The following is a 12,463-nucleotide window of genomic DNA, read 5'->3' as shown; positions in this document are numbered from 1 at the left end:
AAAATAAGAAAGCCATAATCAAATGACTCAATGGGATGAATGGCCTAATTCCGCTCCTATGTCTTATGGTTTTATGCCACTGATGCATCAGATTTCATGCAGATGGTAGGTGGTATGGAAGAACAGATTTCTTTGCTCTTGTTTGACCTAAAGCCAGGAGATTTCATGGATCTGGAGTCAGTGTTGAGGGCTCACAGACTACACGCTTTCATTCATATACTGTACTCCTGGTGGATCTGTCACATTGATGGGAATGGACAAACGCAGTGATTATGACAGAGGCATCAGATATATTTCTCAAATGTGTAGATATATAAGGATGACACATAAGCAGTTAATAATATAGCTTTCCCATCCTCCTGACATGCCAACAAATGCACATTAGAAGTAGAATCAGGCCACTTGGCCTTTTGATCCTACCAATACCAGTTGAGATGATGGATGATCTGATTATAAGTCCCTACTATTAACATCTTGGGGGTTACCATTGACAGGAAACTGAACCGGTCTAGCCATATAAACGCCGTGGCTACCAGAGCAGGTCCAAGGCGAGGAATCCTGCAGCATGTAACTCACCTCCTGTCTCCCCAAAGCCAGTCCACCACCTACAATTTTCAGGTCAGGAGTGTAATGGAGTATTCGCCACTCGCCTGGATGAGTGCAACTCTATCAACGCTCAAGAAGCTTGACACCATCTAGTACAAAGCAGCCCGCTTGATTGGTACCCCTTCCACAAGCATCCAATACCTCCACCATTGATGAACAGTTGGAGCAGTGTGTACTATCTATGATGCACTACAACAACACACCAAACTTCTTAAGGCAGCACCTTCCATACCCATGACCACTACCATCTAGAAGAATCAGAACAACAGATACCTGGGAGCACCAGGACTTGGAAATCACCCCTTCCAAGTCACTCATCATCCTAACTTGGAAACATATCGCTTTCCTTCATTGTCACTGGGTCAAAATCATGGAATTCCCTTCTAACAGCACTGTGGGTGTACCTGCACCTCAGAGTCTGCAGCAGTTCAAAAAGGCAGCTCATCACCACCTTCTAAAGGGCAAGTAGGGATGGGCAATAAATACTGGCTTAGCTGGCAATGCCTACATCCCGTAAATGAATAAATATTTTAAAATAACAGCAATTTAGCATCGGAGTCAGTAAAACCGTTAAATCTCTTGTTTTATCTCACCTAATTTCTGTCTTAAATGAGAGCTTTGTATAGTCAAATAAACTGGAAGTAACTTTGTTGCTTCTGAATTTAATAGCTAGGTTGGTCTTGCTCTTTCACTGTTGGGAAATAGTTATTAAAATACCACTGGCTTGTTGGCCGTTTCAGAGAGCACTTACGAGTTAGCCAGATTGGTGGGCCTGAGGTTGCCTGTAAGTTAGACCAAAGGTTGTCTGTAGGCCAGACCAAATAAGGATAACTGAGAGCCTCTCTGAACATAGTTTTAAACTGGATAAATTCCTGTAGCTTTCATTGATAATACGAGGGGTGATTGATATGTTCGTGGCCTAAGGTAGGAGTCAAGTGTGTAAACATAGGAGGGGACTATGTTGAAAAGTAAATGTGTTAGGTTTTCTAAAATTGACTCCTTCTACCTTAGGCCACAAACTTATCAATCACCCCTCGTAGCTTTTTAACAAAAATGTTCCATATTTGAACTAAATTGAAATTTCACAGCTGCCTGAATTTTCTCCCTGGATTGTCATTCCAGGCCTCCAGATGGGGGGAAAAACAATGCTGGAAGAATTGAACAGGTTAAGCAGTATCTGTGGAGGCAAAAAGTATGAGTCTGTTTTGGTCAGCACCCTGAATCAGGACTGGAGCATCCACCCCAGGGCTCTGAAAGAAGTAGCTGAAGAGAATGTGGAGGCATAAGTAATACTCCTTCAAGAATCACTAGATTCTGGAATGGTTCCTGAGAACTGGAAATTGCAAATATCATTCCACTATTCAAGAAGGGAGGGAGGCAAAGGAAAGGAAATTATAAGCCAGTTAGCCTGATTTCAGTGGTTGGAAAGATGTTGGAGTCTATTATTAAAGATGAGGTTTTGGGTAGTTGGAGGCGCATAATAAAATAGACCAAAGTCAACATGGTCATCAAATTTGAAATCTTGCCTGACAAATCTGTCGGAATTCTTTAAGGAAATAACGGGTAGCATCGATGAAGGTGAGTCAGTGGATGTTGTTTATTTGGATTTTCAGAATGTCTTTGACAAGTTGCCACACATGAGTCTGCTAAACAAGATAAGAGTCCATGGTAGAAAAGATTCTGGCATATAGGAAAGATACTGGCATAGATATAAGATTGACTGACTGACAGGAGGCAAAGAGTGGCAATAAAGGGGTTTGGTTGGCTGCTGGTGACTAGTGTGCCACAAGGATTAGTATTGGCACCACTTCTTTTCATGTTGTATGTCAGTGATTTGGATGAAGGAATCAATCAATAGCTTTCTAGCCAAGTTTGTAGGTGATTACAAAGTAGGTGGAGGGGCAAGTAGTGTTGAGGAAGCAGGGTGACTGCAGAAGGACTTGGCTAGGTTGTTGGAATAGGCAACTAAGTGGCAGATGGAATATAACATAGGGAAGTGCATGATCTTGCATTTTAGAACAAGGGTTTTTTTAAATGGGGAGAAAATTCAAAAATCGGAGAAGCAGAGGGACTTTTGAGTCCTCTTGCAAGATTCCCTTAAGGTTAACTTGGAGGTTGAGTCGATGGAAAGAAAGGCATATGCGATGTCAGCATTCATTTTGAGAGGACTAGAAAACAAAAGCAAGGATGTAATGCTGAGGCTTCATAAGGCATTTGTCAGACCACGCTCAGAGTACTGTGATAAACACAAGAAAATCTGCAGATTCTTGAAATCCAAAGCAACACACACAAAATGCTGGAGGTATTCAGCAGGCCAGGCAGCATCTATAGAAAATAGTAATCAGTAAACATTTCAGGCTGAGACCCTTCATCATGACTTGGAATACTGTGAGCAGTTTTGGGCTCCTTATCTAAGAAAAGATGTGCTGGCTTTGGGGAGGGTGGAGAGGAGGTTCATGAGAATTATCCCAGGAATGAAAGGGTTAATATTTGAGGAGCAGCTGATGGTTCTGGGCCTGTAATCACTGGAGTTTAGTGGGGATCTCCTTGAAACCTATTGAATATTGAAAGGTCTGGATGAAGTGGATGTGAAAAGGATGTTTCCTATGGTGGGGGGGTTCTAGGACCAGAGGGCACAGCTTCAGAATTGAGGAACTCCATTTAGAACAGAGGTAAATGTCTTTAGCCAGGAGGTAGAGAATTAGTAGAATTTATTGCCACAGATGGTTGTGCAGGTCAAGTCATTGGGTACATTTAAGGTGGTGATTGATAGGTTCTTGCTTAATCAAGTGTCAAAGGTTATGGGGAGAAGGCAGGAGAATGGTGCTGAGAGGGAAAATAAATCGGCCATGAAGGAATGGTGGAGCAAACTCGAGAGGCTGAATGGCCTAATTCTGCTCCTATGTTTTATGGTCGTATCTTCCTGAGTAGCACTAGAAAACCTCCCTGCAGGGACATTGATCCCCCTCCACTTCAAGTGCAACCCATCTTCTTTGTACAGGTCACCCTGCCCCAGAAAAGATCCTAATGAGGCCTCCCTCCTGCTTTTTAGTCATACGTTATCCTATCTTCCTATTCCTATGCTCAAGAGCACTAGGCACAGGGAGTAATCCTAACTCCAGAAGTCTCGCTTATCAAAATTCTTCCTCCTTGATATCAATATGGTCTACAGCCTCTAGCTGTTTATGTTCCCTTTTCTGAGACATTCTTGATCCTGACATCAGGAGTGACACATCATGCTGGAGTCTCATCCTTCTCACTGAAGCCTTTCTTGTCAAAGCCACTGCACTTAGACCTCAAGCTCAGCACTTCAACATCAGAACACCCTTCCTAAAAATGTCCGCTCTGTAAAGTCCTCTGAATTCTGCACCATTTTTTCTGGTGAGGGTACCTTTTCTGCATGAAAGAAAATTTCATGGCTTAGGCCAGATTCCCTCTTTTGAACAACAGGGTTGCTGCTTCCCCAAATTCAGATTTTACCTTATGAGAAGATGTTGTAGCATTCTGGTGGAATATTCAGCTTCCCAAGTATTCTGTACCTGCAAAGGGAGATGAATGCATAGAACATTTATTCAAATGGCTGGCATTCATGAGGAGTAGGCATAAATTAAGCAATCTATATTTGTTAGCATCACCTCCATAAAGCAAACAGAACTTGATTTCTTACCAAGAATGAAGGTAATGATCTTAACTCTTGTGTGACAATGGTAGTGCAGTGTTTTAGTTACAAATGTGGTAACCCACAGTTTGTAATTAAAAATCTAGGTCTGCGAGTTCAAATATCTCTGTAATTGCTATGAACTATAAGTTCATTTTATAACCTAGAGTTTTAAAAATTAGTAATGATGACCATAAAATTGACAGATTTTTGTTAAAAACATTTTTAGGAGACAAAATCTGTCAACCTTTCTAATTCAGAGACATGAGATATTGTAGATGCTAGAAATCTGCAGCAACATGCAAAATGCCAGAGGGTTCAGCAGATCAGGCAACTTTTCTGAAGGAAAATGGGCAGTTGATGTTTAGGGTCAACCTGCTGAGTTCTTCCAGCATTTTGTGTGTTGCTGGTGTTAATTCAGAAATATAGCAATGTGGTTGATCCTTAACTGCTAATTGAAATTGCCCAGCAAGATACTCAGTTGTATCATAACCACTATAGTTAAGACAAAGAATAAAGCTAGCTAACCATGGATATGAAGCTGTTTGCAGCCAGTTAAATATTGCTCTCAATTATCTGGGTTCTGGTGTCTACACTCAATGAGCTATATCACAGATAGACTGCTTAACATACAGAATGTACTCTGGCTGCGATCTTTAATGCCTTTCACCAAGACTATCTTGGTATCAATATCACTGATTGATCTAGCTGAATTCAGAATGATCATTGTCAGTCTAGGACTAGTCAGGCCGCACTTAAGAGTATTGTCAACAGTTTTGGGCCCCCTGTCTCAGAAAGGATGTGTTATCCTTGGTGAGAGTCCAGAGGAGATTCACGAGGGTGATTCCAGGAAAAAAGGAGTTAACGTATGAGGAGCGTTTGACAACTTTGAGCCTGTACTCACTAGAATTTAGAAGAATGTGGGGGGATCTCATTGAAACCTACCAAATGCTGAAAGTATTAAATAGGATAGATGTGGAAAAGATCTTTCCTATGGTGGGCGTATCCAGAACTAGAGGGCACAACCTCAGATTTGAGGGGGTGACCCTTTAGAACAGAGGTAAGAGGAATTTTTTTATACAGAGAGTAATAAATCTGTGGAATGCTCTCCCACAGACTGCAGTGGAGGCTAAATCCATGTGTATATTTAAGGCAGAAGTTGATTATTTCCTGATCAGTCAGGGCATCAAAGGATATGGACAGAAAGCAGATGTGTGGGGTTGTATAAGATCTGGGATCAGCCATGATGGAATAAGACCATAAGATGGGAGCAGAAGTAGGCTATTCAGCCCACCGAATCTACTCTGCCATTCACTCATGGGCTGATCCAATTCTTCCAGTCATCCCCACTTCCCTGCCTTCTCCCCATACCCTTTGATGTCCTGACTAATCAAGAACCTATCTATCTCTGCCTTAAATGCACCCAATGCCTTGGGCTCCACAGCTGCTTGTGGCAACAAATTCCACAGATTTACCACCCTCTGACTGAAGTAATTTCTCTGCATCTCTGTACTAAATGGACGACCTTCAATCCTGAAGTCATGCCCTCTTATCCTAGACACCCCTACCATGGGAACTGACTTTGTCATATCTAATCTGCTCAGGCCTTTTAACATTCAGAATGTTTCTATGAGATAGACAAACAGATATACTTTATTGATCCCGAGGGAAATTGAGTTTCATAACAGCCGTACCAACCAAAAATAGTGAAGAAATATAGCAATATAAAACCATAAATAATTAAATAAAAATAAGTTAATCATGCCAAGTGGAAATAAGTCCAGGACCAGCCTATTGGCTCAGGGTGTCTGTCACTCCACGGGAGGAGTTGTAAAGTTTAATGGCCACAGGCAGGAATGACTTCCTATGATGCTCAGTGTTACATCTCGGTGGAATGAGTCTCAGGCTGAATGTACTCCTGTGCCTAACCAGTACATTATAGAGTGGATGGGAGTCATTGTCCAAGATGGCATGCAACTTGGACAGCATCCTCTTTTTAGACACCACCATCAGAGAGTCCAGTTCCACCGCCACAACATCACTGGCCTTACGAATGAGTTTGTTGATTCTGTTGGTGTCTGCTACCCTCAGCCTGCTGCCCCAGCACACAACAGCAAACATGATAGCACTGGCCACCACAGCCTCGTAGAACATCCTCAGCATCGTCCGGCAGATGTTAAAGGACTTCAGTCTCCTCAGGAAATAGAGACGGCTCTGACCCTTCTTGTAGACAGCTTCAGTGTTCTTTGACCAGTCCAGTTTATTGTCCATTTGTATCCCCAGGTATTTGTAATCCTCCACTATGTCCACACTGACCCCTTGGATGGAAACAGGGGTCACCAGTGCCTTAGCCCTCCTCAGGTCCACCACCAGCTCCTTAGTCTTTTTCACATTAAGCTGCAGATGATTCTGCTCGCACCATGTGACAAAGTTTCCCACTGTAGCCCTGTACTCTGCCTCATCTCCCTTGCTGATGCACCTAACTATGGCAGAGTCATCAGAAAACTTCTGAAGATGGCAAGACTCTGTACGTAAGATGTACGTAACCACTGTCTATAAGATCCCTCCTCATTCTCCTGAACTCCAGGGAATACAGCCCAAGAGCTGCCAGACGTTCCTCATACAGTAATCCTTTCATTCCTGGAATCATTCTTGTGAATCTTCTCTGAACCCTCTCCAACATCAGTATATCCTTTCTAAAATAAGAAGTCCAAAACTGCACACAATACTCCAAGTGTGGTCTCACGAGTGCCTTATAGAGCTTCAACATCACATCCCTGCTCTTATATTCTAAACCTCTAGAAATGAATGCTAACATTGCATTCGCCTTCTTCGCTACCGACTCAACCTGGAGGTTAATCTTTGGGGTATCCTGCACAAGGACTCCCAAGTACCTTTGCATCTCTGCATTTTAAATTCTTTACCCATCCACTAATAGTCTGTCCATTTATTTTTTTCACCAAAGTACATAGCCATACACATAGCAACATTGTATTTCATTTGCCACTTCTTTGTCCATTTCTCTAAACTATCTAAGTCTCTGAGCAGGCTCTCTGTTTCCTCAACACTACTCACTCCTCCACTTATCTATGTAACATCGGCAAATTTAGCCACAAGTCCATTAATCTCATCGTCCAAATCAATGACATGCATCATAAAAAGCAGCGGTCCCAACACTCACCCCTGTGGAATTCCACTGGTAACTGGCAGCCAGCCAGAATAGGAATCTTTTATTCCCACTCTGTTTTTCTGCCAATCAGCCAATTCTCCACCCATGCTAGTAACTTCCCCATAATTCTGTGGGTTCTTATCTTGGTAAGCAGCCTTATGTGTAGCACCTTGTCAAAGGTCTTCTGAAAATCCAAGTACAGCACATTTACTGCATCTCCATTGTCTACCCTGCTTGTAATTTCCTCAAAAAACTGCAGGAGGTTAGTCAGGCAAGGTTTTCCTTTCAGGAAACCATGCCAGCTTTGGCCTATTTTGTCATGTGCCTCCAGGTACTCTGTAATCTCATCTCTAACAATCGATTCCAACGACTTCCCAACCACTGATGTCAGGCTAACAGGCTTATAGTTTCCTTTCTGCTGCCTCCTACCCTTCTTAAATAGTGGAGTAACATTTGCAATTTTCCTGTCATCTGGTGCAACGCCAGAATCTATTGATTCTTGAAAGATCATTGTTTTTGCCTCCGCAAACTCTCCAGCTATAGGTGTCCCCTGCTTTATGAATGTTCGCTTTACGCCACTTTGCTTTTACAAAAGACCTACATTATTAACCTGTTTTCGCATTACAAAGAGGATTTTTGCCTTTGTGAAAATTTTTGCCATATAAGTTAATGGTTCTTCGCTTTACTCCAATTTGGCTTAAGAAAGGTTTCATAGGAACACCCTACCTTTGTAACGAGGGGGACACCTGTACTTCCTTAAGAATCTGAGGTTGCAATCCATCAGATTTACCCACCATCAGACTATTAAGCTTCCTAGGCACCTCTCAGTCACAATTATCACTGAACATATTTCACTTCCCTGACATTCTTAAATGTCGGGTGTACTGCAGATGTCTTCCACTGTGAAGACTGATGCAAAATACGCATTCAGTTCCTCTGCCATCTCTGCATCTCTCGTTACAGTATCCCCAGGGTCATTTTCTAGTGGTCCAATATTTGCCTCAGCTCTCTTTTACCCTTTATATACTTCAAAATGCTTTTAGTATCTTCTTTGATACTAAATGGTGGAGCAGATTCAATGGGCAGAATGGTGTAATTCTGCTCTGATGTTTTATTGCCTTATGGTGAACACTTATGAATTATAAGCCTACCTGACCTCTTCCTCACCAATTCTAACAGTGGCAGGTGCTTCTGTCCATGACAACTGCATAATCCTTGTGGAGGAGAAATTGTGTCTTCACACCAAAGACACACTTTGTTGTGATGTGTGGCACTATAATCATTCTGTACTTAGCTGGGATCTATAAAGCACTGTGAATCAGTATCAACACAAAAATAAACCCAATTTAACACTAATCTTCTGTGCTGGCAGGGCACATCATTTCCAGCCAGAGGTGCAAAGTCGATGATCCATTTCCACTTTTTCCTCAGATCGTCACTATCAAAGAAACCAGCCTTCAGCCAAAATTGATTCACTCCAAATTATATCAGGAAACATTTAGATTCAGGAAATCTGAGGGAAATAGACAATGCTCTAATAAAAGTACTTAAGAATTTGTACTTCATGCATGTTTTCTTTACAATTTGTTCATTAAGTGAGGCTATTGTAATCATCCTTGGCTTGGGTGCAATTTGTTCTTTCAAAATTGCAAAAATTCTTCCATTTTGTGTCAAGATACTAGTTGTCTCGTAAAGAATGCATTTACACTACAATTTTATTTATTCCAGTGTGAAAGAAAAGAAGAATTTATTGAGAGGATCAAAAATCTTGATTTTGATACAAAAGCTACTGTTGCTATTCACATTCAAGAGGTAAGTTCCAAAAATATATATTATTTTTATAGCAATGTACAACCTATAACATCTTTGCATTGGAAGTTTTGAAGAACTAGAAATTTACAAGTAGGAAGTAATTGTGGAGTGCAAAATTATTATCATAAGCCTCTAATTACAGGTAAATTGAATATTTTGATATTGGTGTGCTCTAGTGTAACTTGTTGGTACAATCCTTTGTACTGTTCTTGTAATTTTTTATTGAAATTCATCATCAAACAAACATTTCCATAAGATGTATTTCAGATATTGTACATATATATCATATAGTCATATATGCCACAAATCTCCACATAATATTTATCTGAGGTATACACTTATAGAAAAGAGAGGAAAGAAAGAATAAGCGAAAGGAGAAAACTATGTATGAGTATTCATTGATTTGTGAGGATAAAATCAGGCCCATGAGGTGCTATGTAGTTAAACCATTTTTCTCAGTATGAATCAAATTGTTCCAACTTATGATTAACAGATGTTATCTTCTCCATTTTGTTAATGTCCATTGTAATTTCCATCCATGCATTTAAGGTTGGGCTCTCCTGTGATAACCATTTCCTAGTAAGAGTCTTTTTGCCAGCCACCAGCAGTATATTCATTAAATATTTATCTCTTTTCAACTATTCTTGAGGTATACACCCAAAATATATGGTCTTACTTTCTAAGGGTATTTCACATTTAAAGGTGTCTCGTAGAGCATTGTGTATCCCACTCCAATAGTCTTTGATAATGGGGCATTCCCAGAAAATATGATAATGGTTTGCATTTTGATTTCCACAATTTCTCCAGCAAACAGGGAGGTTACTATCATAATGGGATTTCTGAGAGGATGTAATAAAATACCTTATCAAGTTTTTCCATCTGAACTCCCTCTATTTCTTTGAACTGGTACACTTCCATTGATACCTTCATATTATTGTCCATTCTTGCTCAGATATAATTATCCCTCCTCCTTCTCCCATTTTGTTTTAATGTGTGAAGTCGAATGTGTTTTAAGATTTGACAAGCTCCTTATACACACTTGAAATGTCTCTACTACAGTTAACTGAATTATATGCTTTTCTAAATAGCTCTATCAAACATGACCTTGCCTTGGTTACATTTTTAACCATCCTATTAACATATTGTCGCATCGGTAAATACTGATGAAAGTCTTGTTTTTCTAATGTGTTTCTTTTTAAGCATTTCGAAACTTAACAGTGTTCCTCCTTTCATTATATTGCTAAGATCTGTTACAGGTTTCTCCCGCTATCCGAAGGTAGAGCGTTTCTATGAAACTGTTTGTAAGCTGAAATGTCGTAAAGCAATGAAGAAATTACCATTAATTTATACAGGGAAAATTTTTCCTAGACCCAAAAGATAACCTACCAAATCATAACAAATAACACATAAAATCTAAAATAATATGAACATATAGTTAAAGCAGGAGTGATAATGATAAATATACAGCCTACATAAAGTAGAAATGTTGTATGTATGGTGTAGTTTCACTTATCAGAATGGGGAAGACAGCAAGCCAAAATAGATTTGGAGAAGAAGAATCGGCACATATACGCACACGCACGTACATGCATGCACACACAACTACCCGCACAAGGCTTCACCGTCATGGGGCAAACACACGTATAAAGCAGGTGACTTTTTTTTGTAAAGGCAAAAATCCTCTTTGGTTAGCGAAAACAGGTACTAATGTAGGTCTTTCATAACAGCGAGCTGTCGTAAAGTGAACATTCGAAAAACGGGAGCCACTTGTATTCCTTCAGCTGTCCGGTCCTTAAATCCAGCATCCAGATTATTCAGCGTAAAATCCGAGTCATATGCACACAATTTAAGAATTACAATATCTCCCTCTAGTTTATATTCTTTTATAGCAGTTTTCCATATTTTAAGACTCCATTTCACCCATGGGTTATCAATAATATTTATGTACCTTTGTTGTTTGTTATCAGCCAAAATTGCCTGTATGGGGATGGGAAGTATCCCCTCCTCAGTGTTTTTCCACTGAGCATCATATGATGGGTTGCACCAACATATCACAGCTCTCAACTGTGCTGCAAAATAATAATCTCTGAGAGAAAGTAGGCCCCGTCCCTCCTTTTCCTTGGTTAATTGCAAAGTTTTGAGATGAACTCTAGGCCTTTTATGTTGACAAATATATCTTGATAACATTTTGTTCCATTCATTAAATTGATTTTGATTAATCTCTATTGGTAGAGTCTGAAAGTGATGTACTAGTACAGGCAGTATATTCATTTTAATAAATTCAATCCTTGAACTGAGACTGAAAAAAGGAATTAGGTTCCATCTTGTTATATCTTCCTTAATTTTTTTAATATATAAGCTGATAATTGTATTCTGATAATTTTGCCAAATCTTTTGGCATAATGACACCTAAATATTTGAAAGACTCTGTTTGCCGTGCCCAGGGATATCTACTTTCAATTTCTCTTAGTGGGCTATAGTTATATGAAAGTAATTGGGTTTTATCTATGTTGATCTTGTATCCTGATAATTTACTGTATTGTTCAAAGGATTGCATCAATTTAGGTAAAGAGTATGTTGGGTGCCCTAGATAGATCAAAATGTCATCCGCGTAACAGGCCAATTTATACTCTGTCCCTTAAATATTAATTCCCCTGATATCTTCATTTTGTCTGATGTATTGAGCTAATGGTTCCAGATATAATGTGAAGTCTAGCGGTGACCATGCACAACCCTGTCTCGTGCCCCTTTCTAGGGTAAGACTATTTGATAAATATCCATTGATTTTAATCCTAGCAGTAGGGTTGTCGTATAGTGCCTGTATAGTTTTAATAATTGTGTCATGGAAACCAAATCTATGTAAAACTCTGTAAAGAAAATTCCAATTAACCGAATTAAATGAGTTTTCAGCATCCATGCTTATCTCCGTTGCTTTGATTTTATTTTTTTTGTATATAATCCAAAATGTGAAGTGTCCTTCGTATATTGTCTTGTGTTTGACGTTGTATAAAACCTGTCTGATCATTATGGATCAGTATGGGTAGAAACGCTTCTAATCGTTTGGCCATGATGGAGGTAAATAATCTGTAATCTACATTAAGAATGGATATTGGTCTAAATGACCCACATTCCATTTTATCCTTGCCTTTTTTTGGTATAGCTGAGATTATCACTTCCTTCCAGCTGGGTGGCATTTGTGCATTTTTTAGAGCCCAGTT

At 39.9% G+C, this 12,463-nt stretch overlaps 1 protein-coding gene across 4 annotated transcripts in view; it reads left to right on the top strand.

The window, feature by feature from the left end:
- LOC132402897 (girdin-like) overlaps nt 1–12,463 on the top strand; it is a 284,694-nt gene that overhangs the window by 94,451 nt on the left and 177,780 nt on the right. For all 4 annotated transcript variants that reach the window (XM_059985972.1, XM_059985971.1, XM_059985970.1 and 1 more), the window contains exon 6: nt 9,162–9,245. In XM_059985972.1, the coding sequence (XP_059841955.1) occupies nt 9,162–9,245 (84 nt within the window). The remainder of the gene's footprint in view (nt 1–9,161; nt 9,246–12,463) is intronic.

Source organism: Hypanus sabinus, chromosome 12 (assembly GCF_030144855.1).
Source record: "Hypanus sabinus isolate sHypSab1 chromosome 12, sHypSab1.hap1, whole genome shotgun sequence".
NCBI classification, from domain to species: Eukaryota; Metazoa; Chordata; class Chondrichthyes; order Myliobatiformes; family Dasyatidae; genus Hypanus; species Hypanus sabinus.
This window is presented reverse-complemented; position numbering and strand designations above follow the sequence as displayed.